We start from the raw sequence: 24,091 nt of genomic DNA, 5'->3' as shown, positions 1-24,091 counted from the left end.
CACTGCGGCGAATATATTCACCCCGCAACACGTGCACACTTCATCCTGTATCCTGTATCCTGTAACTTTCCATGTAACAAAGCATGTAGCACCGTTTAAAGACTATAATATGAACCAATCCTCTGGAGACTTTCCTGATATCTATTAAAAATAAACTGACTGAAAGGCTTTCTGACTTTCTTTTTTCTTAATTTTTTTTTTTTCTAAAATTGAAGTATTCCCCAAAATAATCATACAGAGATAGTTAAGCATTTTTTGAATGTATTTGTTGTGCAACTGTGGTAAATTTAAGACCATTCACCATCTTATGCATTTGTCAGAAACTTTCTCTGAAAAACATACACATTTCAAACAGTTTTATTTCTTTGGAGTTGATAAAGTTTTATTTTATTTAGAAAAGTCTTTGCAGTGTATTTTGAAGAGTCGAAACTTCGGATAAGTCTTCGCTCCACCCAGTAAATATTCGTAGTCCTATTTATTGTGAAAATTATGACAAAAAGTCGATATAAAATTGATACTTTGTGTTTCCACTTCAAGAGGGTATTAGTTTCCCTCTTTTTACTTTCCTTTGTTTTTTGAAAGGATTCACATCAGTGAAAACATCCCCCCAAAGAATAACGACAAAAAAAAAAAGTCAATTTGCATAAACCTCCTGTGCTGGCAGGCCAAATTTTTATGTCATACTTGAACTAGCAGCTGGGGGCTACACAAAATCATCCAGAGAACAACCAGTGGCTCTTGAATCGCACTTTGGGCTCTCCTTATGCAAAGCATTTCCACTCAGTAACCACATGATAGTACAAAAAAACCCCAACAAAAACAACTAACTATTTTTATACCAAACACATACTCTGACTGGAAATGCTTCACATGTTCTGCTCTCAGAATAGGATGATTTCTGGTAGTGCACCAGTTCCCAACGTAATTATTCATTGGCGCCTGCTCAATAATCGCCCCAATGCAAACTTGACAGAGAGTTAGAGTGCAAATAAGATTTTAAGTGACTGTAGCATTTACACAGAACCTCGCTTCAACGATTTGAACGAGCTCTTTAATGTGATTCATGCAGTTTTAGTTCTTTTAATAAGCATCCAGCATGTGCTTCTCATTGGCAAAACTAGCTTGAATTAATAACAGCAGCTTTGTTCATATTTCTGCCGAGTATCTGCAAGAAGAAGACAAAAGTGAGCATCTTATTCTAAACTTGTGGACCTGTTAATGAATGAATCATGCTGGACGGACATGAAGGGCAGAAAGGCAGAGAAAAGCTGAGTGAGTTCGGATCACCGTGGAAACATTAGAGGTCCTGGGTGCAACTTCACTGAATGATCTGATTATAAAGACAGGGACGAATTACGAGGTAGATAAAAAAAAAGATGTTTCAAAGCAAGATGTTTCCTCCTTGCAGGCTGGAAAATAAAAAAAGCTTCCGGATCGTCTCTGGATCGGTGCCCAAGTACGAGCCAAGATAATCTGTCAGGCTCTGCTCCACGAGTAACACAATCCTCTACGTCCATTTATGTCTTGCAACGCTACACCTTTCTTTATTTAGTGGATTATTACTGTATGAAACAATGGCTCCCCTGCAGCCTGGTTTTAATGTTTCCAATAAGTGATTTTTTTACACTGGCATATCTTAGTACATGTCAGCGTCAAGCATTTGCTGCAGATTTGTGTACATCCAAGGTGCTCTGCTGGACAGGAGAAGACAGAAAACTCAGTGTCGTGCTCAAGAAAAGATATTCTTATAAGAGATTCTAGAATAGCGATGCTGACTGTGGCAGCATGTTCGAGTAACTTTGTTACACTAGTTCAGATTTGTTGTTTTTGTTGACTTTAGTTCATTTTTTTGGTTGTTTTTTTTGTCATTGAATGATTGGAGCCTTACTTTCTCTGATTTTTGATGCTGTGCTGCTGGAAGGATTTTGTTCTTACTTTTATACTTTCAGACAATTATCACATGTAACCGAGGCAACAAGAGTTTTTTTTTTTTTTACAACTGGGAGCAGCTGATTAGCATCTCTAAAGCTCAAATAATACCTTAACTACGACCCCGAAGCTCAGAGGAGTTGAAAAGGAGGCTTCATGGATGAATAGCAGAACCAAAGAGCAGAGAGAGAAGGAGGAAGTTCAAACCATCTCTTCCATTGATCATAATGGGCCGTGATCATATCCCAGAGTCCAATGTCTCTATGCCCAGCTTTCTAACCACACAGAGATTTATAAAGAAGCAGCAAAAAGCAAATGAGGTGGATTAGCAGTGCCTGAAAACAACCGATGGTGTTATCCAGGTCAGGACATGTTACTGTGGAGAATCATCACTGCTGCCCAGAGTAGCAGCAGTGAGGAGCAGCAGGACGTTGAGACCATCATGAGACTCATACATGTCATACAGCTACAGTCGTCAGTCAGAGGTCTCTGAAATTTAAGTAACAGCCAGAAGCAGCAGAATGAAGCAAAGCCTGTAAAATGCAAATAAAAAAACTGTGGAAAAGGAGCGAAAACTTTCGATCAATGCAAAAATCCCACTCAAGAAATTTCTAAGAAATTTGTACAGAAGAGCTAAAATGAGCTAAAAAGCTAAAGCTTTTTTTTTTTTTTAGGGTTGGAACAACTCTAATCCCAACCCAATTAAAGATTCCTATCAACTCTGAAATCTACTCAATCCAGTCTGTTTTGTTAAACAGTTTTAATATGTTTATTGTCAACAAATTACATGAAAACACATGCAGCACTTTCAGGTAAGACAGACTGAAGGATCAATTAAACAAATATCAAGAAAAACAACACATGACTCAAATCAGTTGAACTCTGCCTTTTTTTGACATTTTCTGTATGAAACAAAAACATGTCTCAGCTTTTTATGGCAAAAAACAAACAAAAAAAAACCAAACAAACGCATCAGTGTCAATATTGCTTACATAACTTGTGAAGAGACAAGTAATAAAGAAGCACACAATAACATTTCCGACATGTCAATGTTTCCTCGGGGAGTTAAGGTTGCATGGACATTTGCAGGACTCTAAATGACTTACAACAAGGTTGTTTCCCAGACGCCTCAGATGCAAATCGGTCTTCTTATAGAGAACCACTATGCATCTGAAATCATGTCCAAACGAGACAGGAATCCTTTTGCAGAGCAGCAACAACTGTCCTCAGTTCCCAGAAAATCCAGGTGATACAACTGAACACAACATAACACTGTGACAAGCATTCATCTTACAACTTTCACTGAGGGTTCTTGTGTCTACTCAATATATCAAAAGTATAAAAAGAAAAAACTATATCAACAGCAAAAAAAAAAAAAAAAAAAAAAAAGAATTTGGGGCTCTCATTTCAATTTCATCAAGTAAGACTCTAAGAGAACATTTGATCAAATACACAGATTGCAACATGTTCATTTTATTTGCTGCAAACAGAAAAAAAACTCCACCATATGAGAAGCCACATTGGCTGAATTGAAGCGGAGTCGGTGTGACTTCAGTCTAGCTCTGGTTCTCTCAGCAGGGCGAGCAGCCTGTCCATCTTTAATATCTCTGCTTCTGAACCCTTGGGCAGCTCCTGGCCCTTCTTGCTCTACACACACAAAAAACAAACAAACAAACAAACAAAAAAGAAACAACAATTAAGTTCTTCTTCTTACCAAGAAGTAAAGGAAACCCAGTGGTGAACACAAAGTCAGAATGAAACAGCTCTGTGAAAAACTAAGATCCCACTGCACTGAACCCCACTGAAAACCTCCTGGTTATTCCACCAAATATTGATTTCTGAACTCTTCCTGAGTTAAAACATTAGTTTTGTTGTTTCTAAATGAATACTAACTTGTTTTCTTTGCATTATTTGAGGTCTGAGAGCACAGCATCTTTTCCCCTATTTTGACCATTTCTCATTTTCTGCAAATAAATACTAAACGTTTGCTTGCAGTTTCGGAGACATGTTGTCGATTATTCAACATGTGTTTATGTTACTCAAACATATACCTATAAAAAGTAAAAATCAGAGAACCTGATCATTTTAAGTGGCCTCTTGATTTTTTTTTTCCAGAGCTGTATATATATTAAAAATAAGGTTAAAATGTATTAAGTATAATATATTTTAGAAGGAATAATTTAATGATGTAATTATTATAATTGTATAACAGACCCCTTTCCATCTGAATTTTAAATCTGCTGCAAAGTTAGTTGCTTCTTTTGGGCAATGTTGCGAAACAAACAGTTACAGCTCAACTTCATTACCTTACTGTTGAAAGTGATCCCAGCACAAGACAATGTTTAGCAGGCCCGTTAAAGCTCTTTTACAATTAAAGGGTCCTGATCCTGAGCTGGACTTTGACTTAAGAAGACCAAAGCAGTCAAAGACGTTGAACAGGAATAATGTATTTTCTAAAGAGAGGAGCGTCTTTTCCGAACTTGATGCCTGCGTCGTTCCTGCTCATTTTCGGACATTTCTACAGAGATTCAGACAAATAACACTCACAGAATATCAATAGTTGCGCTACAATGCTGCTTTTGTTTTGGCTGTGCCACCAATAAAGTCACGCGGCTGAAGTAAAATGCATGTTGTTTTGAGTTACTAAGTTATTTCAGTGGACACGTGACGACATGCTCTAATCCCCCATAAAAACATCACAGACCTTCAGGCCAAGGCGGCTACATGCGCAAAACAACAGCATGAACCATAATGTGACAACGCAGCTGTGATCACAGTTCTCTATATTTTAAACTTACCGATACCGATAATTAGAACTCATTTCAGATTGAGTATTAAAAATGACAGGTTATAGTAAGAAATGAGCACAGTGCCAATTTTCAAACCTTAATGTCGGTCTGTGCTCACCATCTTGGTCTGGTCTGAAGACTATTTGCTAAATGTTTTTTTTGCGGCTGATGCTTGTTTTTTTGTTTTTTTTGCCACACTGGCCTTTAAAATGCTCTAAGCACCGTCAGTGATGCTCAACTGTGCAATTATATCACTAATGGACTTGTAAGGCGTAAAGTCAGAGATTGCAGGAGGAGAAGAACTGCATCTGTGCGTGCGCGCGGCGCGCGTTAAGTTGTGTTCATATAATTGTGTGGTTAAAACAGGATGTTTGGAGGAGTCTGCGTAATACAATGTGCAGTGGAGTGTGTTGTGAAAATGAATGCAATGAATGCTTCTCTCTAGTCATTAAAGTTCTGTCTGGTTTACACGCACTGATGCAAACAACACAAAGGAAAAGTGGAAGCGCGGCAGAGTTAACTGTTAATGGGCTCTGATTAAAGTGTTGTGACTCAGTGTGCCATTTGCTTTCCTCCTGTGTTCAGAAGGACTGATGTGATTACTTCTCAGCTTAAGAGAGGCTTCAGGGACTCATCTAGCAGAGGAAGATTAAAGTGGCACTTTGTTTCTCAGCCCAACTACATTTTGCTATGCTATTATACGCCGCTGACCAAATTGTTTTTTCTTTAACTTAGTCAAATTGGCATTTGTTCTGTAAACAAGAGAAATAGCGATTCAGATAACTGTGTAACGCGACGGGGAGATTATTCCATAGCGAGATTAAATCAGAATCGGGGTCAAGGCAGCGGCGGCTTTTATTGGTTTCCACGTCTGTTTAAGTGAACCCGTTTTGAGCAGCCTGTGGGATGGTCTGGTTTATCGGTTTGGCTTGTTAACAACTTTTCAGATTTGCCAATCATTGCTGTAGCTGATTGTTCTTGCCAGCACAGTCGATATAATTATGCAAGTTTGATTAACATCTTTTGCTCTGAGCGCCAACACAGCAGGTGAAATGAGACACAACTTCCTGCAAACATTTGTACGAGCAAAGACGATTTACTCTCTGTTCATGGCAGCAAGTAACACATTTTTAAGATAATTAAATTGGCAGGTGACGACATTATTTGCACACTTTCGACAACATTTGACAAAACCATTGCAATATTGATAACTTATGATTAATGTACTTTTTTTTTATCAGCATGCTACAAAAAGATTAAATTAGTAATTTGCTGAGCTGAATCAAGTTGTCGTCTTGGACTATATTAAATATACATAAAGAAATCCAGATTGTTTCCATATTTGATATTTGATAAAACTAATGTGTGCAGAAATTCCACAAGCAATGCAAAGCTAATATGAGTATCTTTTGCATTTTCCAATAGTAAATAATCATAAAAACCTATGTAGTGCTTTCCTGGATATGCAACCACACTGTTGCCATTGCACTGCTCAAGAGCGGTGGAGCAAATTAGATTTATTGATTTTACTCACCTTGGGCTTCTTGCGGAGGTTCGGGGAGAGCTTGAGGCTGGTCACAGTCCCCCGGTCATCCCCCACAATGATGATCGGATGGATGGGATTAAATTCAATGTGAGTCAGGATGGTCTTTTTGGCAACCACTATCTGATGGCAGATGCCTTCAAATTTGTTGATACTCAGGTCAAAGACGTGAACCTGAGAAAGATGAGTAGTTATAACGCTTGTTTCATATTTTTTTGCCTCATCAAATGTATTGGTATTTCGCGACAACAGTGTCTAAAAGAAAGATCTTAAAACACACAAAAACTTGTATTTTGCTGATGTGGCGACAAGAAGAGTACACTGCCTTTCAAAAATTGTTCTTCAGCAGGATTAGTCTGTATCTCCTTCCCGTTAATTCCTGACCAGCTTCCTTGTGCCTTGTGGTAATATATTCCCCTACCATGTATACCATTATACTTTTCATGTTATTACTGGTAGAAAATTTCAGAAACCACGCAACCTTTTCCTCCTACTTCAGAATTACCAACCACTTTTTCGTTAGTTGACGACATAAAAAGCCATTAAAACCACACGGAGCTTTGTTTTTGCGAACTGACAAAACCTATAAAAGTCCAAAGTGTCTGGGACTCGTAATTCTGAGTCTTAACTCTCCATGTTTGCGGGCATGTTGGGACTGTCATGATTTTTTCCAAGTTCCTAGACATTCATATCTACCGGACATCATGTCACAACTTTCATAATGTATCTTGATAATCTGATAACATCAAATGAATCTACTACAAAGCAGATCCTACCATTCTTTATCAGAAAGATTAACGTGCCTGTGCTGGTGAAGTTCCCACAGCACACAAGTGTTAACGCAAAGAATCCTCGTTTGTAACTAATCACCAGACTCCAACGAGGTCTGACTTTCTCTAGCCTCTTATCAGTGCAGCTATTAACAACAGTGGGTTTTTTTGACGTTCAAATCTAAAGACTAATGCAACATTAGTCATGAGTAATTGCAGTGCAATATGACTGCATTTGTAATTCACAAAGCCACTTGGAGCAGTCAATTTACTTCACTGAATTTATAATTACCTTGGCTCACATTAGCATAAAACTACAAATTAGAGGTCTTAAAATGCTCCCTCCCAAGAACCTTAAAGAGAAGCTTTGTGCCAGAGTCTTGTAGCTCTAGGAAAAGATAGATCTTTTTTTAGACTTGCTCAGTATGCAAAGACAATGAAGCACTGTATTTGTTTCTAACAAAGGAAATTCCTTGTTTATGCAACTACCACGCCATTATCCATCTTTCCCTGCTAATCCTTGCTGAATGGCGCCTATCTGCAGCTCTCATTAGTCGAGGGTGGAGAACACTCTGGACAGGTCACCTGCAACTTCGTGCGGCCATAAAGCTTAACTTCCTGCCTGCTTTTTTAATTTTATCTGGAGTAAGTTGCCAGCTGCTTAGAACCGTGCCAAGCAGCTCTTTGTCCGCAGTGCATTTTTTCTGTAATTCTCAGTAATTACACAGATGCATGAGCTACTGTGTAGCACATTATGAGGATTGCAGAAAGTAATTTTATTTGGACATTTGGCTACATTTATTTATTATGCTTTTTTTTACAGTCAGGAAAAGGCCTCAAATGACAACAACTCAGTCATGAGATACAAAAGTATCAACCAAATACATCTGTAGCCTGGAATCTCTTAATTTGAAGGGACGGCCATCCAGAACTAAATTTTAATTTAATTTATTGTTTAGGCTCCCCTTTCAAGAGGAGATAATCAAAAATGCCTCCCTTGATGGATCCAAGAACCAGACATGTCATGTAGCCAGTCCACACAAGAACAAATTCTTGTTCACTTAACTTTCAGAAGCCATCAAAGTTAAACCACACCAAGCCACATACTGCATCATCACTCTAGGTCACAGTGCTACCAAAAGTACGCTGTTGAGTAATATACAAGTACAACCTCATTATTCCAGCCAACACATCCAGTAACATGCGGTGGGAATAAAAACTACAGTCGACTAAAAGTCACTGAAATTCATAAATGAGGCCACAAGTCATTTCAAAACTTGTAACCTAAAGGTGAAATTTCTGTTTTACATTCCAGCTAATAAACAAACATACCTTTCACAATGGAAATGTAGAAAAATAACAATACTGCAGCAATTGGGTTACATACGTGTGTACACTTGTAAAAGTCTCCTTTAGCAAAAATGAATTCAGAATTCACTTTCTTTGGTTGGAGTCCATCAGAATCCTGCATTCTGACTGCAGGCAAGCAAAAGTGATATTTTCAATTTATCCAGTCCCATTTTTATAGGTAACAAAAGTCTGGTATTTTACCTGGTGGTGTAAACACTTGTTTGCGTCTACTGGATAACAGTTTTGGAACAACCTGAATTTTTGCCATAAATATTGAAAACATCCTACTGGAGTCTGGTACTATCAGAAAAAGCTCATGCTGAGATCACATCTGGTGCACTACAACTCGACAGAGTCAAACTGGAGTAAACAAACACTCTCAGAATCTGCAACACAGTCACAGAGTGCTGCATGGATGCAATACTTGGTAGGCTGGTGCATTTGAGAAGGAAGGGAAATGTTGAGTCACGGGAACTTATAATGCAATAGCATTATTCCACACGACTAATTGATTATTTTCCTTCTATGCTCCAGCCCTACACGTATAATAAAACAAATTACATCAATAAAATAAGAAATTAAAACATCAATTTTAAAATTAAATGTATCTATCTTATGCTCTGGTAAACTTCAGGTGGTGCATTTCTGTGGCCGCCACATGTTGCAAGGAGAATGCAGGCAAAAAAGAGGTGATTAAAAAGTGTCTATGGCTATTAAAACTGATAACACACCCAGATTCCTAAGATAATTCTGCTGTAGACTCTGACCTGTGATTACAACACGGTTATGCAGCGACAGAGAGACGACATACGTCGTGTGTATGTTTCTCGGCAGCTGAGTTGAGCTGAATGTTCTGTGTTGGTCGCTCGGGTTAAAACATCTGCGGGTCGACCATGTTTGGGATGAACGTGCTTGCGTTTTGTGTGCTCCTGTGTGCTACCGGCAGCTCAGCTCAAAACGGTAAAACAATTTTTTTTTTTTTACAATTAACTCGGAATCTTGACACATGAGTAAACGTTTCGTCCTCTTGAAGATTATTTTAGCACTGCTTGGAGATCTAGAATAAATTGTGCTGTGATAATTATCTTTCAAATAAAACATTTAATAAGTCAATTGGTGTAGATTATGAACTTTACTAAAAAGTAAAGTTGAGTAAAATATTCAGTTTTCTTCATTATTTTACAAATGGATTTATATGAATTTATCTCATCAGCTGCAAGATCAACGAAAAAGACTCTTCAGCCTTGGTTGATTGGTGTGTCAGCTGTCGTTGGCTTCCTTGTCCTTGTCTTTATTCTTGTGATTGGAAAAAAACTACTAAATATAAGAAGGTTTGTAAATCACAGTCAGTTTTTTCTCAAACGGTGATGGTGTTGCACTGTAATCTGTGTCTTTGAGATAAAAAAAAAATCATATCCTGATGTTAGAAGGATGTTTGTAAAGACAAGATTTTACAGAAAATTGAGATTGTTACCTCAATGCAAAGCGTTCTGAGGCTCTACCTCAGACGTGTGAAAGCGCTCTGGATCCAGATAGAGCAAATTGTTTCTGAAATGTCGAGACATTTAATCTGTGAAAATGTGAACATACACTGCTATCATTGAAACCTATTTTTTTTGGTTTTCTGCTTCTAATACATTTTCTATTTAACATATGTTTCAAATGTAACTGTTGAGCACTTTTCTTTCTGACTACCAAAAAGCCTAGAATCGTAATCATACTGTGGTAGAGTCCCTCGGCTCGTCAGTCCCTCGGCTGATTTATTTTATGTAATTTGCATTGTATAACCGACAATAATTAAGTACAAACTTTAATAACTAAGCAAAATGTAGTAAAGCTCGAATCTAATCTCACAAAGAGATAACGCTTTTTATTAATAGAGATATATGAGCGTGTTAAATTTTAACTTTAGCAACTTGTAGTGTAATCTTTCTTTTGCTGAAGTTTAAAGTGGCTCTCTGCATTAATGTATTGTATGATACTGCAGAATTCTAACTGGCTGGTTGATCAAAAAAGTCAATGTCTTTGATTAGATTGACCGCTTAACATTGCATCTTTTTTCTTGGTCTAGCATTATAATAATATTTTTGGGTGTTTTGACTCCATTAAAAATGCAGGTGAAAGTATCCAAGCAAGCAACCAATCAGTGCGTCCGTTGTTGTCTTGTGTTGCAGGGAGACAGAGGAGAAACGGGGCTATGAAAAGACCCTAAACCTGGATCTGAAAGTCTATGAAACCAATCTGTAGAAACTCATCTGCCTCTGGGGAGAAAACTACTGTACCTACACAGTGACCAGTCCATTAGTGGTGCACATTTTCAACAGAGAATATGGCTGAATTTAATTTATGCTATCATCCTATGTAATGAGGACACCTTATTACATTGGATGATAGCGTGACTTGGATTTGATAACTTTTTACAAGCTATGAAATCTGATTAAAACAGAAAGACTTTATAGACAGAGTATATAGTACAATTAAATCACAGATGTTCCTCTTAAGGTTGACAATTATGCGTACATGGAAAAAAAAAATCATAAGTCACCAAGAATGTAAACAAATATATAAAAAATATAATTACAATGTAGAGTTGGGTTGACATAATATTTTTAACTAACCTTTGATTGCTTACACTGCTATTTTCTTTGAGACAAAAGTGTTGCCATTTGGAAATAGTTTCATTTGGAAAATGACGAGTTGAAAAAGTTGAGTTCTTAGAGGTAGGGTCAAAGTGATCTGTACCCTTTGTAGGTTTAGGTAAGCATCTAAAGACTGGATGTGATACTAATGTTTTGATTGGTCTAGTCAAGCGTGCCCACTTGACTATGATAATGAAGTTTTGGAGGGATTTAGATTTTATGGCAAGGCGACGTTCTAACCTCAGTGACTTGGACCTTATAAAAAAGACGAATGGTTAAAAATGCAAAAAGATTGTCTCTAAGTATAAGTGTCAGTTTGTTGCAACACAAAGCAAGACTGGAGAAGGATATTAATTATTTTCAACTTGTCATTTTTGTTCAAATGTAAATTAAAACAGATTTTCTAAAAAAAAACCTTTGTACATTGTCTTGTCTTTTGGGGGTTTGCTCATCTAATTTCTAGGAAACTACAAAGACTGAAAAATATGTGTGACAGTCCATACAGAGAAGGTGGAGAGGACATCCATCAGAAAGAGTAAACACAGAGCTTGAAGACTAATCACCAGCAGAGATGACCAGACTTTCTCATTATGTCATCCAGACACTTTTCTAAACAGGCGGCTCAGATGGAGGATCAGGGACAGAGAGAATTTGTTTGCGCCACACAACTGTGTGTCATTCTTGCACCTCAGCCTCCAATCAATGCATTATCCTCATGAACACATGTGCACAAGCTCACGCAAACCCACACACTCACACCGTTGTTCCTCTGACATTTTGTGGGGTGGCAGAAGTAACTGAAAGCCAGGTTGTCATTACTGGCGTGCATGCATCCAGGAGCACACAACTTAAATGAGTCATTCAAAGCTCTACTCGAGAGTTGCCACAGAAATCGATTAATGTTCTGCAACAAAACCGCTGTACTGAGGGAGAACATGGAGGTTGACGCCAGTCAATAAATGTGAGAGTTCTGTGTGTCTTATATCATTCCTTCTAATCTGAATGGAATAAAATAAAGTACTCAATCTTGATGAATTTGAGAAAATACAACTGAACACAGGGATCAACCTTCAATCCTGTGCTGCATGTCTTCCCCTTCTCTCCTCACCTTTCTGCCCGTCAAACTACTAACTCCACAAACTTAAAAAACATAGCCATTTCAAATGGCTATTAAAACTTATGCTTTATTCATTCTTTTGCCACACCCCAAAGTCTACAACAAGGTGGAACTGCAACAAATTTTAAAGTAATCCTTCACAATTAAAGCTAACATAAAATATGAGATGGAGAGGTATGGTTGCAAAGATTCAACCAATTTGAAATGTTGCTCCAAACAAACTCCTTGTCTAATAAATTAAAAAGCATCTTGCTATTCTGGTTCATTTTCCGGTAAATTTCTACCGCATACACTAGAAATGCAGAGCGGTGACAACTGTCCCAAAAGCAGCCCCGGTTCCATGTCCCAGGTTGGTTGTGTGGTGTAACGAGTCCTCCTATGCTGCAGCTGGTGCCTGTGGTGACCAAATCCTGGCAGTTGAGAGGACATGATATAAACACACAAAGTATCACATAAGGTGTCTCTCAAATTACTCAGCTCTCATTTCCTCTTCACTTCACTTGGCGCACTGCACAGGAAACGTGTCAGACATAACAACCTTGACTTTTATGTAGTGTTGCGCAGACTGAGAGGACCAACAGATGGGGACAGCTTGAAGCCATACAGAAAAAATATGTGAAGATAAGCAACGCAACACCCGCTGAAATTACTTTTGCCTGGAATCAATGACTAGGAAGCTTCTTTGTTACATGAAATAAGAGTCTGAACCAACTCGATTTCCCGAGGCTACTTAACTTTGATTTGAGACTCATGCAATATATAAAGAAGATTAAAAAGTGAGCGGCAGATCGTAGATGGTATAGCTGTTTGGTGTTTCGCATGTTCAGTCAAATAAATGTCAAGTTATTGTACACAGCGGACACGTGTTGCCGCATCTGTGCAATCTCGGAGGCAAGCGCGCTTCAGGCTCTGATGAAGGTCGAAAACTGGTGACATGCTTCTTTTAAACACGGAATCGTCAGCTAGGAATGTTTTGTATGTTCTACATTCTAAAGGTAGAAAACGATTAGAAGTTCTGCTCATTTTACCGTGCTGCATTTTGAAAAAGGAAAAAGAGAGACCTGAAAAAGGCCCTTACCTTTCTGTCTATTGTCACGGCCGCGAATATAGTGGAGGAGTAAGGAGCCCAGCAAACATCTCCAACGGGGGCACTGAGGTCGAAGGTGAACATTGGAGTGCTGAAACAATTACAAAAGGAAAGCTAAAGGAAAACACAGGCAAAGTTGCTCATCTTAAACATACAGAGACGCATTTTATTTTCTGAGAAGTGACACATTTGACAATCTTTTTGGGAACGCACTCAGGAGCAAGTCTAACGCCAAGTGGAAACGGAGGCCCTGCCACATGACCAAATTCTTGTTCCAGAATCTAGAAACATGTATAAAAGAGTGAAGGACTTACATTTCATTTGCACATCCAGGTCAGTGTGCTATGTTTGAATCTATTGAAAATTCAAAGCTTAAAAGCTTGGAACATATCTGACCAGAATAAAAAAAAAAAAAATTAATATTATTAAAATATATTTTTTTAGCTATTTTTTGACTGTTTTTTGACTCATGTCTAAGTCTGTCGCAACAGGCAATAAATCAATTAATCAATGGTCAATATCTTTGAGGGGCAATTTTGTTTTCAGAGACACGAGACACTATTTCAAAATGTTAAAAATCACACTTTGAAATAGCTTCATGTAAAGATACAAAACTTTGAATTTCTGAATTCAAACAAGGAGTTCATATTTCATTTTATTTATAGTTTTGGCTTTGTGTGGTTTTTATGTCCCTTTTTTATTGCTTTTGGTTGTGTTTTTTTTTTTGTATTTAAAATATCATTCAGTTTTCGGTGTTTGCTGATGCCATTAATAAATAACTTGAAAATGGTCTCCAAACATCATTTTTTCTATCACAACAATTTATGGAACAATTTATCATCCAGCAAAATTTGTCAGTGTGACAGGACTATGTATGATACAGTTACCACCACACTAACATGCACAGTGCCACTTAAAGTATTGTTACTCCTTCAACCTTCTCACGTTTCGTGAGTGCAAAAGGTAGTGCATACTGTAGCTGCAGAAGGTTATGCTCTCAACCTTCCACACAACTTCATCCTTGACCTGTTTACAGCGTTCTTTTGTCTTCATAATGCTGTTTAGCATTCTCTAAGAAACTTCTGAGACCTTCACAGAACAGCTTTACTTGTATTAGAAATAAACGGGACACAGCTTAACTCTATTTATAAATTAAGTGGCTTCTGGAAAAAAAGACCCCCCAACATATTTCCTAGTCTTTCCTCTGCGCCATCAGGTGGAATTTTTTATTGAAAGCTAAAATACCCCCTCAAAAAAGCTATTTATGTTATTTAAAACTACCTTATGTTTGTGTGTGAGGAATTCAGGACAAACTAACTAAAGTCTAATCTCTCCGCCGTATAAAGCAGAAACCTACTCATATATAGCTGTCAGAAAATGGAGACATTTTCAGTATTCCTGTTGTTTTTTCTCTGCACAAGGCAAATGCATATGGATCACTTACCTACTGATTGTAATCATAATATATTCTTCTTTCACTAATTTTGGAAGACGCGTTGTTTTAACTCTTGTGGCCTAGAAACACATTATTTTTGCATTGAAGCCTAATCGTCAAGGAAATCCACATTCATTCCTTCATTCATTTATTTATAAGGTCTGGCAGTATTTAATTCCACAGTGAGCTGAGAAGTGAAAGCGTTTGAATTCAGAAATCTTAAGTTTTGTATTTTTAGGATGTTAACGGTCACACTTTGAAATAGTGTCTCTCATGATGAGCAAATGATTACTATCATTATTCAGTCAAGTTGCTTGTGCAGTCAAAATGTGGGAGGATGTGTGGGTTAATCAAATGAGCCAAGAAAATTATGTTTGATCCACGATGAGTCTAAGAAGCTCATAAAGACTTAACACACTGCAAAACCATGGAAAGATCAGAGGAATTACTATTGCGTTTCACTGAGTGTGTCTTTTAATGGCTTGCTAACAAACCATTAAAAATGTTGCTAAGGTTATTGTTATAGCATTATTTAGCACATTTTTAAAACTAACAAGAACACATTTTTGTGTGATTCTTTTATTGGCAAAATGAAAAGAAGACTTATAAAATATATGCAATTTTATATTCTTCAACTAATCAAAATGACAATAAAAACAAGTTTGTCCGTTGGACGTTAAATGGATGCGATGTTGACATCAATCAACTCCTTTCAACCCAACCCTGAGTTTCAAAGAAAGACTGTAACACAAGTCATTATAGCAGTCATGTTGCTTCCCAGAGCTTTCAATCTCCTGTGAAAACGAACCTCTTCCAACGAACACGAATACTTCACAGAACAACACGTACACACAGTCTTTCAACAGGTTCAGCGCTGCCTATTTTATTCAATGGAAAGTTCAGCTAAGCCAGCAGACACAGATGGAACGCTGGCGCTTGTGTTGGTGGGCATGTGTCTTAGCACCACATAAACAACAGTGTCACAGACAAGTGTTGATATATGTGTTGATAAATGGCATCTGTGATAGTCTGGTGATTAGCCAAGTGGAAAAGCTCGCTAACTGTCCAGTTGATTGCTGCAGCAGGCTTCAGCCCCGGTAATCCCGGAATGGTAGGATTAAAAGGAAGTAGGGTACGAAGAACTGAATAGTTATTTAAATTAGATTTAAAGTTAAATGAGGTGAGGTGAAAGTTTTAGGGGAGATTATACTTTTTGAGCACAATGTTATACTTTATAGCATAATCAAGTAACTATATTAACGTCAGTTGTTATAAAAATGTTGTACGTATCAAACATGACTTAAGAGAATTTGACTTCACAGTTTGATTCCTTGAAATACAGTTCCTCCTGATGTTCATTTGACTGTTATGTGTTCAGCTGGCTGATTAGGGTACAGTTTATTATTTTATGGTTAATAGCTGTAAGAAAAGTCTAATATCTCAATTTCTATTTCTTACTTGATGGTGTGGTCCCAGATCTTGATATTCCAGTCCGAACTGCAAGAAATAAAAATTCTGGGATGGAAGTGGTTCCACTTAACAGTGTCCACTGGCATACGATGGGCATCATATGTCTCCAGGAACTGACTGGAGTAAGTCTTGGAGCACTAGGGAATAAAAGGAAAAAAGCTGATTATTACCCACAATTCAAAGTGAAAAGAAGTCAATATTCTCAAGATGTTTGATAAGTTACTCAACTCATTCGGTGTCTGCATATTAGATCTTAATTAAATGAGGCTTAAAACATCTACAACATTAACAAAATGACTTTTATGGAAATGTCTTCATTCAAATGTTACCAAATCAAGATATGGCATATAGATAGACTCGAAGGAAAACAGAGTTCAACTAGAATTTTACATTTTACTTTAGTTTATTAATTTTTTTAATTCTTATTTTCTAGAATCCTCTACAGGATGTGTCACATTACAATAAGAAAGAGTATTGAAATGATTTATAATTCTTTTTTACTTAACAAATTTGTGGTATTTCATCAGGGATATGTGAACCTTATTTGTTATTCTGTGCGGACAACTGTATAATGATTTTCCTGTTATTTATTATTGCGTATATGCTTCCACTGTGGCGTTAGCTGAAAGTGATTTGGTAAAAAATGTTGCTGCACTGAAACTTAAAGTGAAATATATACCTGACAGCTTTATTCCAAATTTGATTTAGGGATTGTGAAAGCAACAAAATAGAAGAGCTAGATTGCAGGGATAAATTAACAAGACAATCTTAGGTAACTTGATAGGTCGTGGACACAGCTGCTGCATTTTCAAACCCAGTCAAAATGACTGCTGTCCTGCAGCTCTGCGAAAGATTGTTAATCTGTCCTCTCTTAGCTGTCCGTGCCAATGTGACAGAAGGAGGATCTAATTTCACACATATCGGGGAAGTGTCTGTCAACAAGTTAGCAAGAAGAGCCGAGTGCAGCAAAGGTGGTCCTGAATCTTTTTTGCTTTCTTAGTAGAACTGTAAGGTATCAAACATCTTTTAAATGTGTGTTTTATAGCGTCTGAGTTTAAATGAATTTCTGTACAACATTTTAAGATGCAGCCCACTGACACAAATACCAAAAGGTTAAAGTGGGTCAAGTATGGCATGTTTCATTTTGTCACTCATCTCCAAGGACTACTGTTAACAGGAGTTAATTAAAAATAATATTTCGAGTTAGAGTTTAGCGTTAATGATTCTACAACCATAACACACGTGTAGCACTTTGGATAAATACTGCCCACCCCTGGCTTTGTGACATTTAGAGAATGATGCTTTATTCTCATTTAAAATAAATTCACTTTCATTCATGTTTTACACATAAACTTCTTTTTGGCTTGAGAATAAATTCAGATAGCCTTATTACTGTATGTCAAATTAAGATGTGACTTCTTTGTTTTCCCTGGAGGTCTGCCTGTCGAAGTGGATCACATCAACAACATTCTTAATGTAATTTTAGAAGTGTCATTCAGCCACATCAGCTCTTGAAATCCTTCACACATACCTTATATATTTTCCCCTCTTCTGTGCCAACTAAGAACAGATAATCAATCTGTTTGTGGAAGTCGAGCGATGTACCATGAGCTGCACATAAGAGGCATAAAAATATACACTGTCACAGATGTCAGTCTCATTTAATAAACTAATTTTATAAATCAAAGTGAAAACACTGTCATAGAGAGACTCTCATAAAGGTTTGTGAGGGAGTCTTACAGACGGCAGTCAGCTGTGAATCCTCTGACCCATCAGATGGAGCACCTTTCACAGTCAGTCTGATAATGTCCGAGGACATTAGCTCATTCTGCAATCATACAAATATACAGTTAGAAAGCAATTTACAGATACAAAACACATTAATTCATGATCGCAAAATGCAAGAAATACATTTAAGCAAGAAATAACCATTCAAATAACCAAGTTGCATTTGCAGGATGTACTGACTGTACAAACCTTGACGAGTGTCCAGGTCACGACTCTGCCGTCAGATGACACCGAACAAAACATGTGGTTGTTGTCCATGTCATCGTTTTGCCAGCGCACCTGAATACAAGATGTCTGTGTGAAAAGACTAAACACATAAACAGACTGAAGGTTTTGGATTATCTTCATCATTCAAGCTGACAAAAATATGTCTCTATTCAAATGTATCCCAAACCTAAATAACTATACAAAGTTTCCCCAAGAAAGCTTGCAAAGCCCAGTGATTGGGTGCTAGGGTAGTCATTCATTCAACGGCCCGTCGTGTTTTTGAATTGAAAAGTGTTTAAAGTTGACAGGAAATTTGAAAATATCACTTCATAATTATGTGTTATTGAAAGTTTGGGAGATTAATACCTGAACACTAACTGTAAAGCCTGAAAAAATGCAAAAATTTTAAAAAGACTTAAAAAAAAAAAAAAAGCAATGCTTAGCCTGGTGGGGCGCTAGGCTTAAAATACACTGGGAAATCCTGACTATAATAATACCACTAATTTTTTGAAACTAAATTTCTTTTTTTTTTTAAATCTACTGAAAAACTAACCTGAGCATGAAAAAGCAAGCTGAGTACTTCAAAATTTAACTGAACACACAAACAGTGAACTCCCCAACCTAAAGTCACCTGCCAGACAGGATCTGTGTGCTTTCCGGTGCTTGCGGTACTCGTATAAACAGGGTCCTGTGTTCGCTCCTTCAAGTTGTAAACAGCCACACAGCCATCGTAGAAACCCACTGCCACCAAATACGAGAGTTCTGGATGGATGTCCAGGCAAAGGATCCCAGAGGCCGAGGGGTAGATGTGCTCCGGATAAGCCGAGTTCTTCAATGAGAAGAAGAGCAGCATGCCACCCGCCTGTTTACCAAAGTCATCTGGCCACAACAGAGACAAAACCAAGACAATTTGGAAAGGATCAGTTTTTAAAAATGATTCAATAAAAGATGTTATTACAACTTCAGTTAGTACTCACATGATCCCAATCCCACAGCAAACAGGTCCTGGTATTTGTTATTCCTATCGAATAATAATCAGTTATCAGTCATCCTTCTCTTTTGTGACAGTAATGACATACAAAACAGAAAATGTATTAATCGTCCTCTTTACTAAGCCCCCCTGGCATACATGAATAAAATCCAGACTTCAAATGAAATGAAAATACTACAGCACGACTGCACCATATCAGAGGTGGGCATCCACTAAATTAACAAAACATTAATCAGAAAAGCAGCCCAAAGACTCAAGGTGGCTCAGGAGAAGTTGCATACCGGCAAAATGTGATATAGTTCACAGGGAATCGGAACTTTACAAGTCCCCCCATTATTCAGATTTTACGTTTCACAGATTTGATAAATCAACACACCAGCAGAGGGCAGTGACAGACAAATGCCTGGCTTTTTCATACTGAAACGTCCACAAAGGCAGAAGAGTTCCCTCCTGGTCTCTGTACTCATCTGAGGCATCCTCAAAGTACTTAAAATCTGAAGGTTACAAAAGGAATGCAGTTAGAGAACAACACAGAGCAACATGTGTTGTTAAAAATGTGTTTTACATATAAACGATCATGCCTTGTGCTATGTCATCCATCGTATTTTGGATGACTATTCGTTCAATGATCTTGACTACCTCGCCCACGTGAGCGACATCCTCACGCTGTAATAGAAACACAGCAAAGTTTTGGGGTCTCCGGAAATACTATTTTTGATTGAAATACTATTTCAACCAATTAGGGCACAATTTAACTGTATATATTGAATATACACAATGATACATTTAAGGAAGGAAAGCTTAAAAAAACTTTACCCCACTGTCCATCAACGAATTTTTCTTGACGTCAAAATCATCTTTTTTCTCTACTACGCTTTTTCTTTTCTTTTCAATTGAGTCTTGCGTCTGCAGTTTCCTCAAGTATGAGTCGTAGATCTCCCACTGCAAGCAATCAGTTATTAAAGTCATCCAATCATTTTTTCCCACAAAGAGAAAATAAGTCCACTCACAACACACCAGAACACAAGTGTGCAACGTACCTGATTAGCAGAGCCAGAAAAGGTGATGCGGGGAGGAGGTTCAGTCTGGCAGCTTCTTTCCTGAGGAAAAAGAAAAACCTCTTTAGTACATCAATACATAAGCAACGACAAAGTGTGTTAATACCAGTATTGTAGTGCTTACTTTGTAAACATTGCATATGTTAACTACACACAGTAGTTACTGCTTTTTCATACCCTTGAAGGATTATTGCGAGTCTGTCCTGCCCTTTCACTGAAGTTGAATTGATTTGTAATTTTTGCCTCCCTCTTGCGACGTTTTGAGGGAGCTCTACGTGGTTTGTCCTCATCTCCAGTTTCTTCACTATCGCCTCCATCCTCCACAGGTGTAGTCTATTGTGGAAAATCAGCAGACGGAGGTTGAAGTTCAATCTACACAATTCAAACTTAAGTATTTACTCAAGTATTTACAGTATTTTTAATTTTTTTTCAACAATGTCTTAAATCTTTTTTAAGTGCCTATATACAGATTTTTTTTCTTATTTTTACCGGAGTTTCAGCGTGATCCTCATGTGATTCTACTTTACACTCCACTGGTACAACCCCTAGGCAAATATGACACATTTATTCAAAAATTTAGAGTTCATAAAGCAAACAAAATAAACTGTACATTGTGTAATTATGCAAACTGTTTGTTAGCTTAATAGTGGCATCTAGTGGCTTCAAATATTCACTACACCAGGGAAAAAAAACATAAGCTACAAAAACTCTCTTAAAGTTAAAAACACCTTATCATTCTTAAAAGGACACACATTGTTAACCCCAGACAAGCCAAAAGTCTTCCAAAAACAACACATAATCTCTAGTTTTTTAAAGGAGATCAATTTAACACTTTTTTGGGGGCACAGGGGGCTTGTACATTGACTGAAATACCCAATTCATTTTCCAATTTTAAATTGTTTTTTTTTTCTCCCTTTCGACCCTTAAAAGGAAATTATAAAAAACAGAAAATATTTTCAAAAACTCACATCTATTTCAATCATCCCTTCTGGGAGTTGACCGGATGCAAAACGTCTTGTATTCAAATGAGAAAATAGGCCCTGGGCGGACTGACATCGGTCTGAACTACGAAAACCCAAGGAATGAAATGGTGTCAATAAATCCAGATTTTCCAAAAATTAAATTTTCGCAATGGGCAAATACGATTTATCGATAAAAAATTCATTTATCGCTCAGCTATAGAACAACCCAAATCTGTGGTATAAGAACCCACCATGACTGCCACAGAGAGGCACTCAATGTTTGTTTTGTTGGTTTATACAGTGCATGTCCTTTATGAGTATAAAATGCCTGCAGATAGAGGCATTAAATAAATCAACAACTGCCCAAACATTATTCAAGCATTTTTCCGTGTTATAATTTAGCTGTTGTTAGCTGGAGATAGGCACCAGCAACCCTCCCGACCCCACTAAGGGACAAGGGTGTAAGAAAATGGATGGATGGATGGATGGATGGATGGATGGATGGATGGATGGATGGATGGATGGATGGATGGATGGACGGACGGACGGACGGACGGACGGACGGACGGACGGGGCTTGCAATAGAGTGCTTTTAAATCGCCAGGTATGGTTTGCTAACTCCTAAAGCTACCAATCTCACACAAGATTTTTCTTGATCTCTTGTTATTCATATAATTAACTGATATATTAAAAACATTATCACTACTTTTATCTTGGGTGGTTATTCTGTTGTGCATTGATGACTCACTTCTATATTCCTTAACTAAAATGATCACTCAAGACTTTTTTTTCTTTCATGTTCTTTGCCACTTTTCAGATAGGGGGTGAAGTACAATAAAAGCCTGGACATCATTAAACAGAAAAAGCTGAATTTCTTTTTTTTATATGTCTTTTAACTGGCCAGATCAAAACTCCAGGATTCTTTATAGCTGTCATACCTGGAGGTAGCTGAAAGATGGAAAGTCTTCGAGCTTCATCAGAGTCTTTATGCAGTAGGTTCCCCTCCAAAGCAAAGTGGACAGCCAAGTGATCCACAGTAGTCACTGGCTTATAGAAACGTTCCTAAAATAGACGAATAAAAATTATGAATATTAGTAAAATAAATGAATTTCAATAGAACTAAGTGATTTCCCCAAAATACCTTAATTATCTGCTCAGAAGACATTAAATAAGTAAATATCACAGTAAAGACTTTTTGGCAAAATACCGATTTAATTTTAATGCCTTTATAAAGAGCCAACAAGCAGAATTGTTTTCATACAATGCTCTTAAAATGCCTTACTTGGATTCACAGTGGCTATAATTTTGCAACAATGGTAGCATGTACATTATATTATGTAATTTTATGTGCTGAGTTATGACTTCCCTACCTTGAAGCTGTAGCGAACAAGATTTTTTGGAGCATGTGGGTTGTTTGCATTTAGAACTCTTGTAATTTCCTCTTTCAGCTCCTATGTAAATCAGATTAAAAAAAAAACACAATTGCATGTATGTAATATAAAATAAATATCCCCCAGGGCAGATAATTTGATAAGTCAGAAGGTCAGAGAGAGAGAGAGACATTTCCGCATGACAATATCATCCATTTCTTGTACAGACACCAGTTACAAGATCCACAACAGTGAGTCAAAACAGCAAAAACTACATTTCGTTTTAGTATATTACCAAGCTACTAAAACCTAAAATGACACACAATGAAAGATATAAGACTTGTCCAAATTGAATTAGAAAATAAATATAGATAAGGAATGGTTAGAATGATCCCAAATAGAGATCACAAGATACCACAAAGTATACATGAGAGTTTAATTTATTTAATTCTATGTGATCTGTCTCTGTCTTAAGTAGGACCTGTGTCTTGTCTACAGGTCTGTTTTTATCATTCATCCAGTTATATTCTTCTCTTACAGCCTCTGAGAGGTCCAGTTGATGATGATGCTGATGATGGTGGTGATGATGATGATGATGGCAATCCGCAGTGGATTTCAAATGGAAGTCGTCCAAGCCATCAGTCCCATCCCATGCGTCATCCTCATCCTAGAATGTCAAGCAAATAATAGATCTATGTCTTTAGAAAACATGAAATTATATTTTGGTGTACAAATGGATTGCAAAAGTAATCATATTCCTCGGACTATTCAATAGTTTGTCATGGTTCAACAGTAAATTTCAGGCCTCCCACTTTACAATCATGCCCCAGGTTTTGTTGATCTACACATACATATACTGCAGTTCGTGGCAAGTGACAAAAAGTTTAAATTTAAAGGCTGTGAAAACAAGACACTTTCATGATAAATAAATCATTTATTTATCCAAATGAATATTTAGACTTACTCGCTTTTAGTTGTCTACTTCGAATATTTGGGAGATAAACGCACCTTTGATAGTCCTTTAGATAACTTCAGACCGGGTAATTTGTGAACAGTGGAAGCCTGTTTGAAAACAAATCAAGACGAGAGTAAAAATGTAAAGTTAACGAGTACGTGTAATGTCTTGCGATTTTGCTAGTAGCAGCTAGACTAAGTAAGATTTGGCAACAATTACCCTTCTACCAGCCATATTCACGGGAATTGAGGTAGGACCCCGGTTCTAAAAACTTGAGAAAATATGTCTATGTCTGTTTTTTTGTCAATAAAAATCAGACAAACTCTTCAAACGGTCACAAGCAAAAGGAGAACGCACTTAAAGAACGCTGCCTGGCTCCTGTGTACTGGTTACCATGACAACCGCCAGTCTTTCCGTTACTGGCGGTTGTTAGGATTGTTAACAGTTAGTTACATAGATCCTATAATAAGGTATAAAAGTTTAACATGTCATATAATCTCCATGCCTTTTATTTGATAGTTTCTTTAACATCATTTAAAAAAGAATTACATTTAAATTTCAAGTTAAAATGTAATATCATCACATTGTTTGAAAAATAATATATGAGTTTTAAAACATCCCAGGTTGATAT

General features: G+C 37.2%; 1 protein-coding gene across 1 annotated transcript; it reads right to left on the bottom strand.

The window, feature by feature from the left end:
• Positions 1-2,674: 2,674 nt before the first annotated feature.
• On the bottom strand, positions 2,675-23,842 carry dnai1.2 (dynein, axonemal, intermediate chain 1, paralog 2). The gene is made up of 20 exons (XM_008409431.1): positions 23,680-23,842; positions 23,514-23,567; positions 23,044-23,172; positions 22,506-22,586; positions 22,074-22,197; positions 20,663-20,718; positions 20,351-20,506; positions 20,156-20,215; positions 19,932-20,057; positions 19,697-19,781; positions 19,492-19,609; positions 19,102-19,145; positions 18,756-19,003; positions 18,107-18,196; positions 17,870-17,957; positions 17,661-17,740; positions 16,118-16,266; positions 13,216-13,315; positions 6,253-6,435; positions 2,675-3,576 (listed from the first exon to the last, which is right to left on the bottom strand). The coding sequence occupies exons 1-20, from the start codon at positions 23,692-23,694 to the stop codon at positions 3,481-3,483; spliced, it is 2,082 nt and encodes a 693-aa protein (XP_008407653.1). The 5' UTR covers positions 23,695-23,842; the 3' UTR covers positions 2,675-3,480.
• Positions 23,843-24,091: the final 249 nt, after the last annotated feature.

This window comes from Poecilia reticulata, linkage group LG5 (genome assembly GCF_000633615.1).
Source record: "Poecilia reticulata strain Guanapo linkage group LG5, Guppy_female_1.0+MT, whole genome shotgun sequence".
Classification (NCBI taxonomy): domain Eukaryota; kingdom Metazoa; phylum Chordata; class Actinopteri; order Cyprinodontiformes; family Poeciliidae; genus Poecilia; species Poecilia reticulata.
This window is presented reverse-complemented; position numbering and strand designations above follow the sequence as displayed.

What these genes read in the sequence shown, in the direction of transcription:
- dnai1.2 (XM_008409431.1), bottom strand. An exon ending in TCTGTCACTGCCCTCTGCTG is followed by an intron (nt 19,146 to 19,491) that starts GTGTGTTGATTT and finishes ATTATTCGATAG; the next exon opens with GAATAACAAATACCAGGACC. An exon ending in TTCACAGCTGACTGCCGTCT is followed by an intron (nt 17,741 to 17,869) that starts GTAAGACTCCCT and finishes TCTTATGTGCAG; the next exon opens with CTCATGGTACATCGCTCGAC.